General features: G+C 54.9%; 1 protein-coding gene across 11 annotated transcripts in view; it reads right to left on the reverse strand.

Moving 5' to 3' along the window:
• Positions 1 to 5397: 5397 nt before the first annotated feature.
• The window catches only part of PTPRU (protein tyrosine phosphatase receptor type U), a 92988-nt gene continuing 79661 nt past the window's right edge, over positions 5398 to 18724 (reverse strand). For 6 of the 11 annotated variants that reach the window (XM_063631382.1, XM_063631378.1, XM_063631377.1 and 3 more), the window contains 8 exons: positions 16668 to 16836; positions 16028 to 16177; positions 14243 to 14416; positions 11172 to 11312; positions 8492 to 8617; positions 8200 to 8357; positions 6869 to 7004; positions 5398 to 6596 (listed from right to left, as the gene is read on the reverse strand). In XM_063631382.1, the coding sequence (XP_063487452.1) occupies positions 6534 to 6596; positions 6869 to 7004; positions 8200 to 8357; positions 8492 to 8617; positions 11172 to 11312; positions 14243 to 14416; positions 16028 to 16177; positions 16668 to 16836 (1117 nt within the window). In that variant the 3' untranslated portion in view covers positions 5398 to 6533. The remainder of the gene's footprint in view (positions 6597 to 6868; positions 7005 to 8199; positions 8358 to 8491; positions 8618 to 11171; positions 11313 to 14242; positions 14417 to 16027; positions 16178 to 16667; positions 16837 to 18724) is intronic. The other 5 variants (XM_055261269.2, XM_055261268.2, XM_055261265.2 and 2 more) reach the window with 2 other exon arrangements.

Below are 18724 nucleotides of genomic sequence, written 5' to 3' on the forward strand. Positions count from 1 at the left end.
CTGTCATGGGGGAGAGAGGCAGACATGGAAGGGAGCAAAGGGTTGACTGGGGAAGAGGCTAGAAGGGGAAGAGTTGCTATGCCTTTCGTAGGGAAAGGAGCATGCATGGGCTGGAGCCCTGGGGAGCAATCCCAGCCCTCTTCAAAGAGAGAATGCAGTCACAGAATAAACACAGCTCAAGAAAGCCACATTGTTCCACTTTCAAACGAACAGAAAATAAAATTCCTGGACAGGTTCCCTCTTCCCACTTCTGGGACTAAGTAGGGAGTGGGTTGAGATACATTTCATTTTTCTTCAGAAGGCTTTCTCAGCTCCTGCTGACTCAGGCCACCTCCACCCTCTGCAGATTCAAGACATTCAATTGTCCAGTCACTGGCTTTTGCCGCAGGCCTACTAGATGCCCAGCCCTGAGCCCTGTTTGACTGTGGGCCTCAGCTAAGCCTGTCTGTGGCTGTGGCTGAGCCTAGCTTGAGTGTTGAGAGGGCACACTGGTTCACGGACAAGAGAAGCTTCCGGCAGTTAATGTGGTTCAGGTTTAGATCTGCCAGTATTTCTCCAATGATTATAAGAGCAATGGTTTGGAGTCAAGTGACATGGCATCTAATGCTGTCTTGGCTCTTTCCTAGCTGTGTAGCCTTAAGCAATTCACCTCACCTCTCTGAGCCTGTTTCCTCATATATCAAATGGTTTTGGTAACATCTGTCTCTCAGGATTTCTGGGAAGATTAGGGACAATGTCCACATTAGGTATAATGCAAGGAACTGCCAAAGGAGGTGCAGAGGCCCATCAGACCAAAGCTCAGACTACACCCAAGATTTCATCGGACTCAGAAAGCAGATGCTTAGGCCAGTGGCCTGGGCACTAATGAGCAATTCCAGCCCCATTGTCTCTGAGGGATGTTGAGCCCATTGTTCTTCAAACAGGGATGCATTAAGAGAATAAACACAGCCCAAGACAGCCACATTATTCACTTTGAAATGAGCAGAAAATGACATTTCTGGTCAGGGTCCCTCTTCCCATCCCAGGGAGAGAGTAGGAGGTGAGCTTAGATGAGTTTCCTTTTTCTTGAAAGGCGTTCTCAGCTCCTGCACTCCCGATGACTCAGGCCACCCTCACAGTGAGAATGCAGCAGACTAGGATGATCAGGCAGTGTTTCAAGCCGGCCCTGGGCCTGGAGAGGCTGTTGATGGTGAGGCACAGTGGAGATGAGCCCGGCTAGAGCAGGCTTGGGAGAACAGCCTGGCTGAGGGTTGAGAGCAGCCTCAAGCAGCTGGTGTGGTGCAGGCATAGACTGGCTGTTGTTGCTGAGTTTGCATGAGCACTGGCTTTGGAGTCAATCCCAAGTTCTAGTCCAGAGACTGAATCTTTTCTAGCTGTGACGTTGAGAGCGCTGCCCTCATTTCTCTGAGCTTCAGCTTTCTTGCCTGCTAAATGGGCTTGGTGATACCCACCTCTCAGGATGCTGGGGAGATGAGGAACAATGTCTGTATTAGGGACAATGCACAGCAGTCACTATTGTGATGACCAGGACCAGCCAGGGTGGGGGTACAGGCCCATCAGACTAAAGTCAGTGTAAAGCCACCAACCTCAGACACCAGATGCTTAGGCCAATGGCCTGGGCCCCGCTGAGCGATGTCAGCCCCGTTGTCTGAGGGATGTTGAACCCGATGCTGTCCTACTTAGAATGAGCTCCTGAAAAGCACCTCGTTCTGCCTCCCCATGGACAAATCAGGAGACTGAGCCCCAGATGTTTGCTCAATAACACACAGCATGGTGGTAGCTGAGCCAGCATTGGAACCCAGCCTCATGACATCAAGCCATGTGGTCATCCAAGGGCTAAACATTATGTGCTTAAGAGTATAGGCTTTGGAGCCAGACAGACCTGAGCTCCAGTCCCAGCTCTGCAACTTTCATTCATTCAACAAATACTCGTTGAGTTCTTGTCACGGGCCAGGCACCATGCCCAGTACAAGGGACACAGGAGGACAAGACCTACATGGCCCTGGCCTCTCGCTGCTCACAGTCTGGTGAGAACAAATACCCAGTGAATGAACAAGCTCATCACCCACCGTGAGAAAGCAGTGAGGCACAGACACAGGACAGGCCCTGAAAGAGACACGGACAGTGGGTGCTGGAGGGCCACTCAGGGCATTCAGGGAGGGCATCTCAGGGAGGGGACATCTGATCTGGGAGCTGGACGTGGACAGAGACGGCGGAGCCAGGACGGGCGGGCCTCAGAGGTCACGGTCAGGAGCGCAGTGCTCACGCACACAGCAGCAGGAGGCACTGCAGGGTTTGAGCCGGTGAGTGATGGGATCTGGCCTGTTTTTTCAAAGGATCACACTGGTTGCTGTTGTTTGTGTGACCTTGTTGGCTCTCTGACCTGGGGCAAGTTGCTTAAGCTCTCTAAGCTTCAGTCTCCTCATCTGTAAAATGGCAATGATCCCAGTACCCACCTCACAGGTGGAACTGGAGACTGACATATGACAATCTACAGAGAGCACTGAGCAATGTGCATTTCGGTGCTGAATAAAGCTTTGCTTTCTCACATCCCCACGTCCAAAGCCCTCATCCTCTACCAGCTGGCCATTCACTGCCTGACTTGAACCTGTTAATCCTGCCTATGCAATGCCTCCATTATTTCTGCACTGCCCTTAGCCATGGGGGTGTTGAGGCCAAAGCTCATTAGGCTCCTGTCCATCACAGGTCACCAGGGGGAGGTCCATGGAGCCCAGGGAGAGAGAGTGGCCAGGCCCTGCTCCCAGTGAGGGCCTTGCAAGTGGCCTTGGCATCCATCAATGTCACGGCTCCATCTCCTGGGTGCCTGGGATACATAATGCGTCCCAATCAGGGGCTGAGAGAGGTTGTGTGAAGTAATCATTGCTTTCGCTGACTTCTACGGCCAGATTTATTATGGTATAAAGAAATAACTTAGCTTCCGGCAGTAACAGGCAGCTGGCCTAGCTGCACTTGTAGAAATCTTATTTGCTGGGGCCTGGGTGGGTGGAGGTTTCTACCCACACCTGCTTGGCCAGAGGCCCTGGACAGAACCCGGCTGGACCATTCATCTTCCTGTGCTCCAGGCCACCTTGTCCAAGAGGTTACCACCTCTGCCACATTTCACAGCGTTTGAAAAGCAGTGCTTAGGCCACAAATTCCCCATCTGGTGTTACACCAAGGGGATCCTCAGGCTTTTGACCCCAGGGAGGCCACACAGCAGAGCAGTTAAAGGCCCAGGTGTTGGAGTCAGCATAAACATAGGTTCAAGTCCCTGCTCTGCCATATATTAGGCAGGTGACCTTGGGTGAGTAAACTCACTTCCCTGAGCCTCCATGTCTTGTCTCTAAAATGACTCTATGATGTACTCATTCTATTTGCACACTGGCTGACCCTCTGTGCCTCAGTTTCTCCATTAGAATCCCCACTTTAAAGAGCTGCTGTATGGAATAAGGAAAAGAGATAAAAGGTGTAGGGCACATAACACAGGAATAGGCACTAAACGAAAGGTGACTGTCACCATTTTCATTATCCACGGGCTTCAGTATTATGGCCTGAGATGCCCTTTATTGAGGGTCAATTATGTCACCAGGGACTATGCTGGTTCCTTTTAAATATTTTGTCCCTAGACCTCACAACCAATCCCGCAGGTAGGTCCTGTTATGTTTATTGCAGGGTTGTTAGGGGATTGTGCAAGGTCACCCAACTGTGGGGTGTGGAGCTGGGGGCGGGACTATGGGTTCTGGAGCTGGTGCTCCTCCTTATACAGAGCCCACCTCCCCAGCTTCTCTGAAAGGCCACACAAGGCCCCTGGTCAGTCAGGCAGGCGAGCCCAACCTGTCCTTCCTTCCCTCCCTCATGCCAACATTTCCAGGGCACTAGCTCCATGACAAGCCCCTTACTGGGCAATGGACACAAGATGGCACAGAAATACTCTCTGCCCTTGAGGAGCCAGCACCGAACAGAGCAAAGGGCCGAACCGCATCCAGACTGCTCAGCGCGTGCGTGTATCAGTTAGCAAAAGCTAACTGTGTAAGTAACAAGTGATTTCAACAGACTGTCTTCAAAAAAAAAAAAACCATTTATCATCTCTCCCAGTTCTAGGGGTTGGTTGGGCAGTGTCTTCTAAGCTTAGCCATGTGGCTACACTTACCTGACGGGTCAGCTAGACTGGAAGGTCCAAGACAGCCTCACTCACAGCCGGGGAGTTGATACTGACTGTTCATGGCACGCGCTGGTTCTCCTCTGTGTGCCCTCAAATCATCTGGTAGGTGAGACAGGTTCCCTTGTAGAGCAGAGTTCCAGAAGGGCAAAAGCAAAAACTGCAAGGCCTCATGAGACCTGGGATCCAGAGCTCACGTGCCGTCACTTCTGCCCATGCTATTGGGCAAAGCAAGTCATATTCTATCGCTTGACCGTGACACGCATTTGTGATCCATCGCGTAAGGCTCAGAGGTCAGCTCAGAATGAGGATGGGGGGGTCAGTCTGTGCCCTATCCAAGTGCAATCCTAACTGGCCAATTAATTTTTAACTCGGATTAAAGTATGCTGAATTGTGAGGTCATTAGAATGGGTTGTATCCTCTGACCAATGGAGAAACTGAGGCACAGAGGGTCAGCCAGTGTGCAAACAGAACGAGTACATCATATCGAGTCAGCCTTCATATCAAGAAACTGAGGCCCAGAAACAGGAATTGTCTTGTCCAAGGTCAGGCAGCAAGCCTGTGACAGAGCCAGGAGTGACCTGGGTCCCTACCAGCCAGCCTGCTCCTCCTCCCTCTCTACCCCATGAGGAGGCTGGGGCTGGGAATGGGCTGGGCTGGGGCAATGGGATGGTCATCCCCAGCAGGGCTGTGTCTCCTCTGCCCCCATCTCTGCCATGTTTGTAAAGTAAGCCCTTTCAACAGGCCTGGCACTGCATAAGGCACTTAATCATTACCTCATCTGATCCAAACAGGACTGTCCCCACTTTACAGATGATAAAGTAGGCCCCAGAGAGGGCACTAACTCTCCCAGGGTCTCGCAGCTGCTGGGCCCATCTGCCTGACACCAAAGCCTGAGCCTCCCATGCTGACCCCGAAAGAGCTGAACCTGATCCAGGGCCCCCAGTGGAGTGAGAGGCAGCTCTGTGGCCCTCAGGGGTCTCGAGATGATATACCCTACCTGAGGAACTGCTTCAGAGGCCTGGGTGGGGACAGCAACGACCAGGGTCCCTTGGAACCAACTCTGAAAGTGGAAGGACCCTGAGTGATGCCTGGTCCACACTCCCACCATTTTACGAATGGAAAAACCAGGACCAGATCAGAACCCAGGCTTCTCCAGGGCCCTCCCACTGCACTGGAGGCTGGGGGCAGGCGAGCAGGCCCCGTCAGGCTGGTGAGACACACACAGAGCTGCTCTGTGGCATTCAGAGAGCACGTTTATTTACAAAGTGCTTTACAAACATCAGCTTATGCCTCCCCACAGCCCCCTGCGAGGTAGGTCAGTAGTCATATCTACAGTTTACAGATGGGGAAATTGAGGCACGGAATGGGGGTGTGGCCTGCCCCATTTTAAAGAGACCTTCCCACCCACCCATCCAAAAATAACAAAAGAAAAAAGCACTGGTCCTACCTCTTCCTCTGAACTCCAGAGGGTATGACCAGCCCTGCTCTAACACTGCCCCTCCCCATAATGGTCAGCCTGACCAGGAGCCACAGGGGCCTCAACCCCAGGGGCTATTGTTCAGCCTTGCAGATTGTCACTGGCCCAAGCTGAGCAGGACAGGCCAGTGAGGCCTGAAGATTAAAGGAAGAGGGGGGCGAGGTGGCTTCATTCTGCAACAGTGGGTCAGGCAGGGAAGGAGCCCCCCATGGGGCACAGCAGGAATAGGCAGATCCTGGTTCAGGGAAGCTCAGAGCACATATCAGGGAAGCAGAAGTGGGGAGGGATAGTGAGCAAAATATCCCAGGGGCTGCAGGGGGCAGTGGGGAGGAGGGCGCTGCAGTTCCCCTGGGGAGGACAGTCAGTGTGCCCCACTGGCTATTCAGAACAGAGTCCTGCTTCCCCAGGACCCTCAGGGGCTGGGCCAGATGGAATCCCAGATGCCAAGCCCCAGTACACCCTCTACCCACATGCAGAGGGGGCAGGCTAAGTGGGAACCTTGGCCCGGGATGCTCTCTGCAGGGCCTCACTCATCCCTGCCAAAAGCCAGGATGGTGCCAAGGGCCTTGGCCTGAGTCCCCCCGAGCCGGCCATCCTGAGCCCTTGTCACTCTGCCAGGCAGCGCCAGGCCTCTCAGCACAGGCCTGCAGGACCCTATGGAGGTGGGGCTGGGCTGCAGACTTGCTAAGCTCCTCCTTGGCCCACGACCTGCCCATGGGACAAAGCGAAAGGCCCTGCCCACAGTGGAAGGGGGAGCAGGAGAGTCCAGCATCCACTGCAGTGCTTGCCCCACGGGAGTGTCTGGGCAGAGCAGGAGGCACTGATCTTCCTCGCCAGTCCAGGATGGTGGGTCTGGCCCTGAGTGTGCAGTGGGTGCCCCAGGCCAGGGCCCCGCTATCTTGACTCCAGCCCCTCCAAGTACTCCAGGGCCACATCGTAGCAAAAGTGGTACTGATCCTGGGGAGAGGAAGACAGGGAGGGAATCATGAGCCTGACCCCCACTCTGGTATTGTGGGGGGAAGGGAACGGGGAGAGAGAGGGCAAGCACAAGCCCGAGCCCAGGCCCGCCCTCGGGGAGAAGGGGGAAATGGGGGTAACGTTTTAGGACCACAGGGCTAGAACCAAGGCCCAATGGTGGGGCCCAGATATGGGAGAGTGGGTGCTAAGGAACCTGGCCTGGCATGGACCAGGAAGCTGGAAGTGGCTGGGCACGGGACACAGCCCCTCACCATGGTCTCCACCATGTTGGGTTTGTAGTTCCGGAGGGTTTTGGCAGCAAAGAAAACGTCCACCAAGTTGTGGCAGCGGATCATCTCCAGGACCGTGGCGCAGGCGCAGAAGGTGCCGCTGCGTCCTCCCCCGTTTCTGAATGAGAGATGCAAAAGGTGAGGGGCGGGGCCTTGGAATCTGAAGGTAAAGAAAGGGCCAGGGAACCACGAGGGAGGGGCAGAGAGCCTAGAGGTGAGGGGCGGGGCTAGGAAACTAGGGAGGGCAAAGAGCCCAAGGTGAGGGGGAACTCAGAAGGGCGGGGCAGAGGACCAGAGGTAAGCGGCCGGGGCTGGGGAACCCAGAGGGAGGAGCAGGACCAGGTTAAGGGGGATCAGAGGCCAGGACATCTCAGAAGACATATTCTCAAGACGAAACAGACTGCGGATTCTGAGAGAAAGGAGGCCAGACACACTCCAAGAGAAACACCCGGAGAGATAAAGGCAGTGACGAAGAAGGGCGAGGGAGCAGCAAGCGTACCCAGAGAGCAAGGTGGAACAGGAACGCTGAGAAGACCGCTCACCACCCGGCAACGTGGGCACACAGGCACAAACGTACCCACACCCCAGGTCAAGCCCACAGCCTCCCACAGAGCTCCATCCCCTCCGTGCCTCTCCCTCCTTCCCTGTGACTCCACGTGTGGGGTGCCTCCTGGGGGATGGCAGACTGATGCGGCCCTCACTCCCCTTCTCAGGGGTCTTTCCCACCAGAACCAAAACCCCTGGGGGCCAGACCCGGACTGACTCAGCTCCCCACCAGCTTCCAGGAGGCCCAACCTGCCACTCGAAAGGCTCAGTAAGTGCTGAAAGCATGAAAAAGTGGGGAGCGAAGGAGTGACTGCACCCAGACATGAGTGAATACATGAACTTATGAATGGGGCATGCAGATGGATGGATGGATGGATGGATGGATGGATGGATGGATGGATGGATGGATGGAAAAAGTCGCATGTGTGCATGCATGAACAAAGACTGGGATTCTGTTGGCATAAAAAGTGTGCCACAATCTCATGGGGTAAAAAATTCTAACCAAGGACTCTAAATTGGCAAAGTCAGACATCACACAGAGGGTACTGGGCAGTTGTTCAGGGCTGAGTCTAAAGCCTGGAAACTCACTGGATTCCTCCAGGGCCAGCCTTGGCTGGTTGGGCAGCATCCAGGCCACAGCCATCTGAGAGCCCAGGGGTTTCGGTGCCAGCTTTGCAGTCCAGCCAAAGCTGGCACCCTTTCAGACTGGACCTCTGCCCCTGGCTCCCCAACCCCTCCACCCGCCCTCCCGCACGGCAGGTACTCACAGGCAGTGCACGATGGTGCGCCCATCCCCACTCTCGGCCTGCCACTTGTCCACCTCAGCCAGCAGGTGCAGGAAGGCCTTCTTGGAGTCAGGCGTGTCCCGGTATGCAGACCAGCGCAGGAACTGGAAGTGCCGCACCAGCAGGTGCCCCTCCTGCAACTGGGGACAGGGGCAGCCAGCCAGGGGGGACATGAGCACCAGGGTCCCAGGGGCCCCTGATGACCCAGAGGGTCATTAAAAGCTGCCCCAGCCACCACCCAGGGTCCTTCCCCGGGACTCCTCAGACCACTCACCCGAGAGATGTTCTGTACCCGGAAGACTCGGGCCACTAAGTCTTCATCTGCTGTGCCCGACATAAACTCCACCTCCATGAGGCCATACTGCTGCCGGCCTGGCTCTGGCCAGTACTGCAGGCAGGGCTGGGCATGAGCATGGAGAGGGGAGAGCTGAGTAGAGCCTGGCCGGGGCTCACCCCACAGCCGTGCCCACCCCAAGGGCTCCACACTTGCCCTGTGGCTCCCATGCACCCTGGCCCACCCACTCACTCCAGACTCACCTTCAGCAGCCCCCCAATCACCACCAATCGCCCACAGACTGCAAGACCCACCTGCCCCAATGCGTTCTGCACTGACACGTTCGGATCAGCCAAGATGAACCCTTCTCAAACAGTGCACTGATGCCTACTGCTGCGCAGCTAGAAAGCTACACCTTAACCGGTTCACACGCTCCTACATGAGGCTGCCTGCTTCCAGGAATAGGCCTGGATCACTCCCACCCACCCCAGAACCTCCCCCCAGCCTTCTCTCTCACTGCCTCTGCCCTTCAGCACCAGCTCACAGAGGTGGGGTGTCCTTGATGCTGCAACACAGTTCAGTACCCCCACTTCTGCCCCAGGACCCCTCCATGGAGTCAGGGTCCTAAATACAACCCCCTCCCAGACTTCAGACTGTGGAAGGACAGAGGAGGTGCAGCCCTATGACCACACACACACACACACACACACACACACACACACACACACATCCCCCAGGCTAAGTATCCTGAGCCTCAGTTTCTAGTCTCAGCTCTGCCTGAAGCCCAGGAAAGTCTCTTCCTTTCTCTTGGCCTGAGTTTCTCCGTCTGTAAAATGACTCCCATCCTCTTCCAAAAAGACACCATGCTCATCAATCCCCTCTGACCACAGCCCGTGACAGGAAGACACCACCTTCCTCATTTTGCCTCAGGTCCTGGCAACCTTGTGCATTCAGAACCCTGTACAGGCTGTTCCCTCTCCACGGCTCACTCTTCCTCCACCTCCTCACCTAGTTAACTCTGCCCTTCCCACACATCTCAGCTCAGACACTACCTCCTCCAGGAAGCCATCGCCAATACATGATCCCCTGGGCTTCTCTGTCCCTGCGCCAGCTCTTTGATAGCTCTTTTCCCTCTGTGCTGTCGTCACTATCAGTTTTTCTACCTGTTTCCTCCTGGACCATGAGATCTGGGAAGGGCTGTGTCTCTTCTCCCTCTGTCTCCTCCCTGCCCACTGCAGGGAGCTGTTTATGGACAAAGTTGGTTGAGCAGATGAGCAAATCAGTGCCCAGTGAACGACGTCTCTGTGAGCCTCCCTCTGGGCCTCTCCCCTCTACCCTAGCAAGGATGGTTCCTGCTGCACCCAGGGCTGAGGCCCATTATCCTGTAGTCCTGAGTCATTTTCACAAAGTGCCTGACTCATAAAGAGCCCAGTTAATGAAATCTTCTCCAGGAGGCCATTAAGAAGCTGTTGTGCTCATTTTACAGCAAATCTTCCTAGCCCCCTGGGCCCAGCAGAAAGCTGGGGTGGGAAGGGGTCCAGAAACCTAAAGCACATGGTCAGGCGGGGCTGGAAGGCTGGGTATCTGTACTTCTTGCGAGCTCCAAAGGGAAATGGGGGAGTCAGGGGGGCTGCCCCCAGGCTGAGGTCACTGAACCAGTGTCTGGGCCAATCTCAGATGCAACTGTCACCCTCATCATCTTTGTCCCTGCCACATACCACATGCCTACTGTGCACCAGACACAGCAGTGCCACACATCCTATGCACACCTGACCTGGTCCTCACAATAACCCCATAAGAACAGATCCTATGATGGCCCCCATTTTACATAGAAGGAAAGTGAAACTCAAAGAGGTCAATCAACTTACCCTAGATCAAACAGTCAGAAAGTAGGAGGCTTGAATTGTATTCTACCTCGGAGGCCCCCGCGATGGCCACTTTAGTGGAGTGACTAAAAGAGCAGAAGCTCTGGAATGAGGCAGCCGAGGCTGGGGAGCACAGCTCTGCCCCTCCCCAGCCATGTGGCCCTGGAGAAGGCACTGAACCTCTTTGGGTCTTAATTTTCTCACTGAAGCCTTCCCTCCAAGGTCATTATAGATTCTAAATAAGACCATGAGTGCAAAGCAGTCCCTGGCTTAGCAGGAGGCCAATAAAAAAGCAACTGTGGCCAGATGCAGTGGCTCATGCCTATAATCCCAGTTCTTTGGGAGACCAAGGTGGGAGGATCACTTGAGGCCAGATGTTCGAGACCAGCCTGGGCAACATAGTGAGACCTTGTCTCTACTAAAAAAAAAAAAAAAAAAAAAATCAGCCAGCTGTGGTGATGCAGCCTGTAGTCCCAACTACTCGATAGGCTGAGGTGGAAGGATGGCTTGGGCCCAGGAGGTCGAGGGTGCACAACTTAGTGAGCTGGGATCGCGCCACTGCACTCCAGCCTGGGCAAAAGAGCGAGACCTTGTCTCAAAAAAAAAGAAAAGAAAAAGAGCAACTAGTGGTCTCCCATCTGACACCCTTGTTTTACAGATGAGGAAACGGAGGCTCTGGGAAGGTATATGATTCGTCACACAATAAAGAGATGGCAGAGCTGGGACCCAACTCTTGGCTTTGGGGACCATGCTCCTGAATACACAGAGGACCTGGGCAGCAGGCAGCCCGTCGGCCTGGCCAGTGGAGGCCTCACCCAGGCAGAGTTGGACTGGTTCAGCTGGTTGAGCATGACGATGGAGGTGCACCCGTAATCGTAGACCAGCCGCCAGAAGTCGGGCGTGGTACCCTGCAGCGGGTGCAGAGTCACGATGAAGGCCGCGCTCCGGGTGTAGCTCTGCAGGGAAACCGGAACTCAGCAGGGCCCTGTTCCCGGCCCCTGGCCTGGGCTGAGCCTCTGCCCCAGGCTGTCTTCCCGCACTGCCCACCCTGAGTTGGACGCTTGTGCCCCACAGGACCAGGCTGCCTCCAGTGGGCCATTTCTGACGTTGGTCGGCACACGGAGGCCTGTTGACAGGGCGGGCCCAGGCCTCTGGGGACCAAGCCCATGACCCCCCAGAACTAAACAGCAAAAGTTTCCAAAGGTATGGCCAGGGGAGCTTGGGCATGAGGCTGAGCTCAAGGCAGAGGCTGGCCGAGCTTACTCCCTGCCTCCGCGCTTCGGCATCTGCTGTTTTGGCTGTCTAGGCCAAATTTCCCAAATGTCTATATGGCTGTCTCCCTCACTTCTTTCTGGTCTTTGCTTATCACCTCCTCAAAGAAGCCCTCCCCTACCACCTCATCAAAAATGGCCCCCCACACACCCCAAAGCCACATTAAACACTGCCTGGCTGTTTTTGTAGAAATTTCCAGTTGATGACATATCATTGTATATTTATTTCCTGACTATCCCACTCCACCTCCTAAAAGCAAGGTTCAGGAGAACAGAGCTTCCAGGGTACAGTCTCCACCCAGAACCCTGTAGGGGCTCAATAAATATTTTGAATAAATAAATCTCTAGGTCCCTTCCAACTCCATAAACGAAGGGCCTGGGGCCCCAGGCTCCCCACGCAGTGACAGGCCCCGACGCTGCTCACTGCTCCCTCGTCCTGCCAGGGGAGCTGGCACCTGGCCTTCTCCCATCAGAGATCCGGCTCCCAGGCTCCCCTGGAGGCCTGCCCTGCCCCACCCTGTGCCATGACCCCCTCCCTTTCCTGAGCTCTTCTCCTGACCCCCAGTCTTCCTCCTGACCTAGGGGCTGGCACAGGCTCCCATGACCCTGGTCTTTTCTGGCTTCTTCTGGCCTTGACACTGACCAAATGTTGATCTGCCCTTTGTAATCCCGAAAGGTGCAGTGCAGAGAAACAAGGAGCCCCTCTGGTCCCCCAGAGATCTCTCTCCAGGACTCTCTGAAGGCTCATGATTGAAAGCTCCTCAAGGCCAGGCCAGCCAGACTCCAAAACTCAGGCCTGGGTGCCCAACAGGGCTCCTTGCAGACTTGACCACCACAAAAAGATTCCAGCTGGCCCCTCACTGACGAATTCAGGGCCTGTCTGAGAAATGGGGCCTCGTGGCTCCTGAGCCAATAAGACCCGCATGGCTGGGGTCAGGCGTCAGAGGCATCAAGGACCTCAAGAGGGGACAGGGCTGTCCCAGAACTTCTCCATGTGACAGCCCACCAGTCAAGGCCAGGGAGCCCCAGCTCAGGACCCTCAGCCTCCCTTCCAGGCCCCCAATGTGCAGATGGGCACACCAAGGCCAAGGAGGGGGCTGGGCGGGAGGGCACAGCTTCCTAAGTTTAGTTCAAAGATCTTCCCGGTACTACATGCCACCCCTCCAGGACCTCTGACCCCTCGGCAGGCCAGATGTCCCCAGGCACGCATATGAGCACACACATTCCATCCACCAAGCTGAGTGACAGTGACTGATGGGCCCCTCACATCTCTCTCATCAGTGGCTAGGGCAGCTCTTCCCCTCCCCTTCAGCGATGCCTGGAACCCCCTGGGAGGTCACCCTCTTTAGAGAAACCCCACTGTCCTCTGCACTGTCCTGCCAAGGAGTTCCTGGCCAGGCATCAGGCCATAAAAAGCCCATCTCCCTCTTACCCGCTGTGGGAGAACCTTCCCCGACGGCATCCTTCATTTCTGCGTGGAGAGACGCAGCGGTGACACACCTGGCAGTGACACACCTGGCCTTGGCCCACCCTTCACTCACTCCTCCCATGATCAAGGCTGCTTGGCTCCACTCCTTCCTCTTTTCCCAGGCCAGCCTACCCTCAGAAAGCGTGCACTCAACTGCTCCTGCTCCCCTGCCAGTAAAGGCCAGTCCCTGACGGGGAGGGGTGGCCTGCGGTTGCACGCCTATATCGGGGAGGGGCGAAGGAGCGGCCCACCCATGGGCCACACATCTCAAACTCCATCTCCAGTTTTATCTATAACATATGATCTCCACCCGTGTGTCTCCTGTGTCTATATCTGAACTGGTTCCAGTGTGGGAGAGGAATAGTGATTATAATCCTAGACCCTTCCCGCCTCAGACAGCAGCATCTTGGAGCCATTTAGCAGGGGCCTAAAATGCCAGCACCCATCTCCGGCGCTGCTTCAACCCTCAGTAATGGAGGCAGAGCCCCTGAGCTGGGAGCAGGGAAAGGGCTGGGAGCGGGGAAAGGGCTGGGAGCGGGGAAAGGGCTGGGAGCGGGGAAAGGGCTGGGAGCGGGGAAAGGGCTGGGAGCGGGGAAAGGGCTGGGAGCGGGGAAAGGGCTGGGAGCGGGGAAAGGGCTGGGAGCGGGGAAAGGGCTGGGAGCGGGGAAAGGGACTTCTAAACGGTTCCTGAGTCCTCAGAGGGCCCATGCCCACCCAGGGAAGAATGGGGCCAGAGATCACTGTCCCAGGCCGGGTCCTGGAGCAGACTCCAGCTCATTCTCCCCAGGACAAGCTCCCCTGGCTCCAGACATCAGGTCTCAAGTTCCATCTCCAAACCCTCGAGGTATCTCCAGCCAAAGCCCCCTGAATCACTCATCCTACCCCAGGCTCTGCTGGGCCTGATCCTGGAGACAGCCCTGCCTAAACTCCACTACCAGACCCCACTCAGGCAGAGTGTGGGGGGCACTGGCTTGAATGCCCTGAATGGAAGATCCCTAGGGGTAGGAGGGTCACACATGGGCCTGTTCCCCAGAATGGGCAGAGGTTCCCCCAACCAGGGCCCTCCGCTCTGTTCCCTTGCCCCTGGACCTTCCCTGATGCTGCCGGGAGGGGGAGCCCCAGAGCCCACTCCACCCCGAGCTCTCACGTCAGTCAGGGCCGCATTAATGTAGTTGTTGGGGTCCCCATCAGTGGAGATGAGGAAGGGCAGGCAGCGGTCGGGCGGCAGGACGTCCATGCTGCGGTTCTTGTCGCGGTTTCGGGGCAATAGGGCGATGCTGCACTCCTCCACGTCCAGCGGCGGGGTGACCGAGTTCAGCGTCTACAGGGAGCGGGGGTGGGGACAGAGAGTTATGTCCAGGGCTTGCTGGGCCTCCTCACATCCCCGTGAAGGAGGCTGGACTGAGTCACTAACCCCATTTTATGGATGGAGAAACTGAGGTCCAGAGAGAAGGGTACAGGGCAGGGAGCCAGACTCCCTGTCTCTAGGCCATTGTAGGGCCTGGACAGAGCTCTAGAGACCAGTCCACCTCCTTGCCACCCACATAACCTCAGACAAGCTACTGCATCTCTCAGCCTCAATTTCCTCAACTGTGAAATAGGGAAGTAATATGCCTACTTCATGGGGCTGCTGGGAGGCCAGAGTGAGACCATGACAAGCACTGGGCTGAGCTCAGCATACATGGGCACAGCGAGGATCTTTACTAGCTGACCAGTGTCTTCACTGAGGCAACCCCTGAAACCCCACGCCCTCCACAAAGCAGACCCCAAGTACTTGGAGAGGGGGTCACCTTCCTTGGTCATGGCCCCGTCTGAACAGAACGAAGTCCTAAGTACCGGGCACCGAATCACACCTGGATTTCCCGGGCATCTCCTCCGCCCGCGTGCCTCCACACCTCACACATCCAGACCCAGGGGCTCTCAGTTTCCTTCTCTTGTTCTTGGAGGTCCCTCACAGGGAACCACAGTCTATCATGATCCCCAAAGCCTGACACCCTCCTCCGGGAATCCTGTACCTCCTGTGAGAAGTGCCAGGTCCCCAGCATGTGCCATCCTGCTGAGCCGTTGCAGGAACCCTGGAGTGGAGGGGACTTCTGAGGTCTCTGCCCACCCAATGATCACTCTCAGGCTTCTCTGGAAAACCAGCCTTTTCCCATCTCAGCCATGTGACATGGTGAGGCTGGTCCTGCCCCAAGAGCCAGGCCTTGGGCATGTGACCAGGGCCAAGGGCAATCAGTGAGCTCCACCACTCCAACCTGTGACTGGTCCAGGGATGGGAACATGAGAGTCTGATCTAGGACTTCTGGGGGGACGCTGGGAGCAGCAAGTGCCTTTTTCCTAAGTCACCGGAAAATAGAGATGATGGGAGCCCAGCACTGCTGGGGGCCAGGTGCAGGTCTGAGAATGTAGCCAAAAATAGGAGAGCAGAACCAAGGCAGACAGAAACCACCTGTTGGCATAATCATCTGAGCCCGTGGATCTAGCCACAACTGAAGCTGCACAATCCTCAGACTTTTCAGTTACAAAAGCTGGATTTTTATCACTCACAACCAAAAGAATCCCAATGAATACAAACACTCCAAGGGACATATTAACTACTTTTCTTCTCTGAATAACAAAACTGAGGCTCAGAGAGGTAAAGGGAATTGTCCAAGGATCCTCACAGCTCTTAACCAGGTAAGCCAGGATTTGAACCTGGGTTTATCTGACTTCAAAGCCTGGGCTCTTAACTGCTTTGATGCACCCCCTCTTCCGCTGTCCCAAAGTCCTTCCTAGTAGCTCAGCTCTGTCCCTCCAGCTGTGGCCTCTGGCTGGTCCCTGCTTCTTGGCCCTCAATGACTCCTGCAGTACTAAGGATGCCCCAACACACACACAGACACACACACACACACAGACACACACACACACCTATACACACGTACTCGTCCCCCACCTGGAACTCTTCCCGCAGCTGGGAGGAATTACTCTGAGGATCAATACGGATCATCTCCTTGTAGGTGGCCTTGAACTCACTGACAGGGATGGTAGTCTCCCCACACAGGCAGGCCTCCAGGATTGCATCATGAATGAAGATGTACTGCTCCTGGAACAGGAGATGAGAATGAGGCCGAGGAGGGGTCTAGAAGCTGGAGATCTGTGGTGATGGGGCTTAAGCAAGCTCAAGGTTGAGGCAGGTGTCCCAAGGTGGAGGCCAACCGTGTTACTACAGGCTGGACCAAGCCTACCTGAAACAACCTCCATGGACATGGCCCTTTATCTCCTATTTCATCCCTACCCCCTATAACAACCCTGTGAGTGCTCTGAGAGGTGGAGGACAGCTCACCATCACACATCCAGTGAGGATGCAATCCCAGGTATGTCAGCTCCAGGACCCGTTGTCTGACCCCACCCAACAGAACACAGGGGAGCAGTCCAGGATGACCCTATGCGGTTGGCGGCCCAAGGTCAGGGATGACCTGAGGGAAGGCAAGAGCCTCAGGACACCCTTTGGGCATGCCCCACCAGCTCCAGGATCCTTCACGAGAAACTCCAGCCCTAGAAGTAATGGTGGGGACAGGGCCGGGTCCCCGCACCTCAGTCTGGATCATGTTGACGCGCCGGGAGCAAAGAGTCTTCACGCAGTTGTAAATGTCCACGACGCCCTCACACTCTGCCATGTCCAGCATCACGTCCAGGACGATATAGCAACCTGTGCGGCCGGTGCCCGCGCTGGAGAGAGAGCGGCCCCGGACCACGTCAGAGCTTTGGGGAGGAAACACGGGACTAAGGAGAAGAGAGGAGGGCACTGGCCACGTCTACACCATACAGGTGACACGGACACAGACATGATTGCCCCTCCCCCAGTAAGGAACCAGGACGCAGGCTGCTGGATGGAAGAGCTCTGGTGAAATGTGCTAGAGGACAGAGATGGGATGGGCCTCGGGGAAGGAGAGGAGAGAGGGTGGGGAGAATGCAAAGGTGACGCTGGCTCAACCTAGCAACTTAGATCAGGAGAGAACAGGAATGATGATCCTCCGAGCTAATTCAAGAATGTTCTTTCCTCCTGAAAACCACCAAATCTCCTACACATCCTTGAAAAGCCCACACACTCATACCCATTCACATACCCACTGGAGCATCCCTGACCCTTCCAGGATGATCACTCTTTTGAGTTCCCAAAGCAATGTGGGCAGGTTTTTATTAAAACACTCTTCGTGGCCAGGCACGGTGGCTCAGGCCTGTAATCCCAGCACTCTGGGAGGCTGAAGTGGGTGGATCACTTGAGGTCAGGAGTTCAAGACCAGCCTGGCCAACACAGTGAAACCCTGTCTCTACCAAAAAATACAAAAAATAGCCGGGTGTGGCGGCAGGTGCCTGTAATTCCAGCTACTCAGGAGGCTGAGGCAGAAGAATCGCTTGAACCCAGGAGGTGGAGGTTGCAGTGAACCGAGACCACACCACCGCACTCCAGCCTGTATGACAGAACAAGATCCTGTCTCAAAAAAAAAAATAGTTAATTCAATAAAACACTCTTCCTGCTACATGGTCATTGTTTACGTGGCTGTCTCCCTAACTTGACTGGGGGCACATCAAGATCGTTGTCCTCACATGAGGTTGTGCAGAGTTGAGGGGGAAGGAGAGTGGACAAAGATGACAGCAAGATTTCAGGTTTGAAAACGGTGGCATCCATGTGTTGCAAGGACATACAGCAACTGAATACCCCACATACCCCTGGTGGGGCTTAACTTAGCACAACCCCCTTGGAAAGCTGCTCAGCAATATCTCCTAAAGCTGAACGTTCACACAGATAACAGTTCTACTCCTACGTGCATACCACACAGAAAGAAATACATTTCTTGGCCAAAAGACATACGATCGAATGTCCTTAGCAGCACTACTCATAATAGCTTAAGACTGGAAACAACCCAAATGCCTATCACGCAGAATGGACAAACACACTCATTTATTCACTCGATGGAAGATGATCCACTGTGGACGAGCCTCACAAACCTAAGGCTGAGGGAAAGAAGACAAACGGCAAAGAGCACATGCTGTATGATTCCATTTATGACAAGTCCAAAGACATGTGAAACTAACTGTGCTTTAGAAGTCAGAATAGTGATTCCTCTGGGACTGGGGATGGGGGAATTCAGGCCAGAAACGGGCTCAAGGGGGCTTCTGGGAACTGTTCATGTTCTGTTCCTTTCTTAACTTTAAAAAAAAAAAATTTTTTTAGAGGCAGAGTCTCGCTCTGTTGCCCAGGCTGGAGTACAGTGGTGCAATTACAGTTTACTGTAACCTGGAACTCCCATACTCAAACAAACCTCCCGCCTCAACCTCACAGGTAGCTGGGACTACAGGCTTGTACCACCACAACCCACTAATTTTTTTATTTTTGTAGCAATGAGGTCTCACTATGTTGCCCAGGCTGGTCTCGAACTTTGGGCCTCAAATGATCCTCCCACCTTGGCTTCCCAAAGTGCTGAGATTACAGGCATGAGCTCCTGTGCCCAGCCAATGTTGTTTCTTAATCTCAGTAGAGCTGGTTATTTCACAGGTGTGCTCAGTTTATGAAAATTCATATTTTTAAACATATTTCTGCACTTTGCTTTAAGTGTATTATATATCAATAAAGTTTCATTTTTAAAAG

The sequence above is a fragment of the Symphalangus syndactylus genome, chromosome 22, assembly GCF_028878055.3.
Source record: "Symphalangus syndactylus isolate Jambi chromosome 22, NHGRI_mSymSyn1-v2.1_pri, whole genome shotgun sequence".
In the NCBI taxonomy this organism is placed as follows: Eukaryota; Metazoa; Chordata; class Mammalia; order Primates; family Hylobatidae; genus Symphalangus; species Symphalangus syndactylus.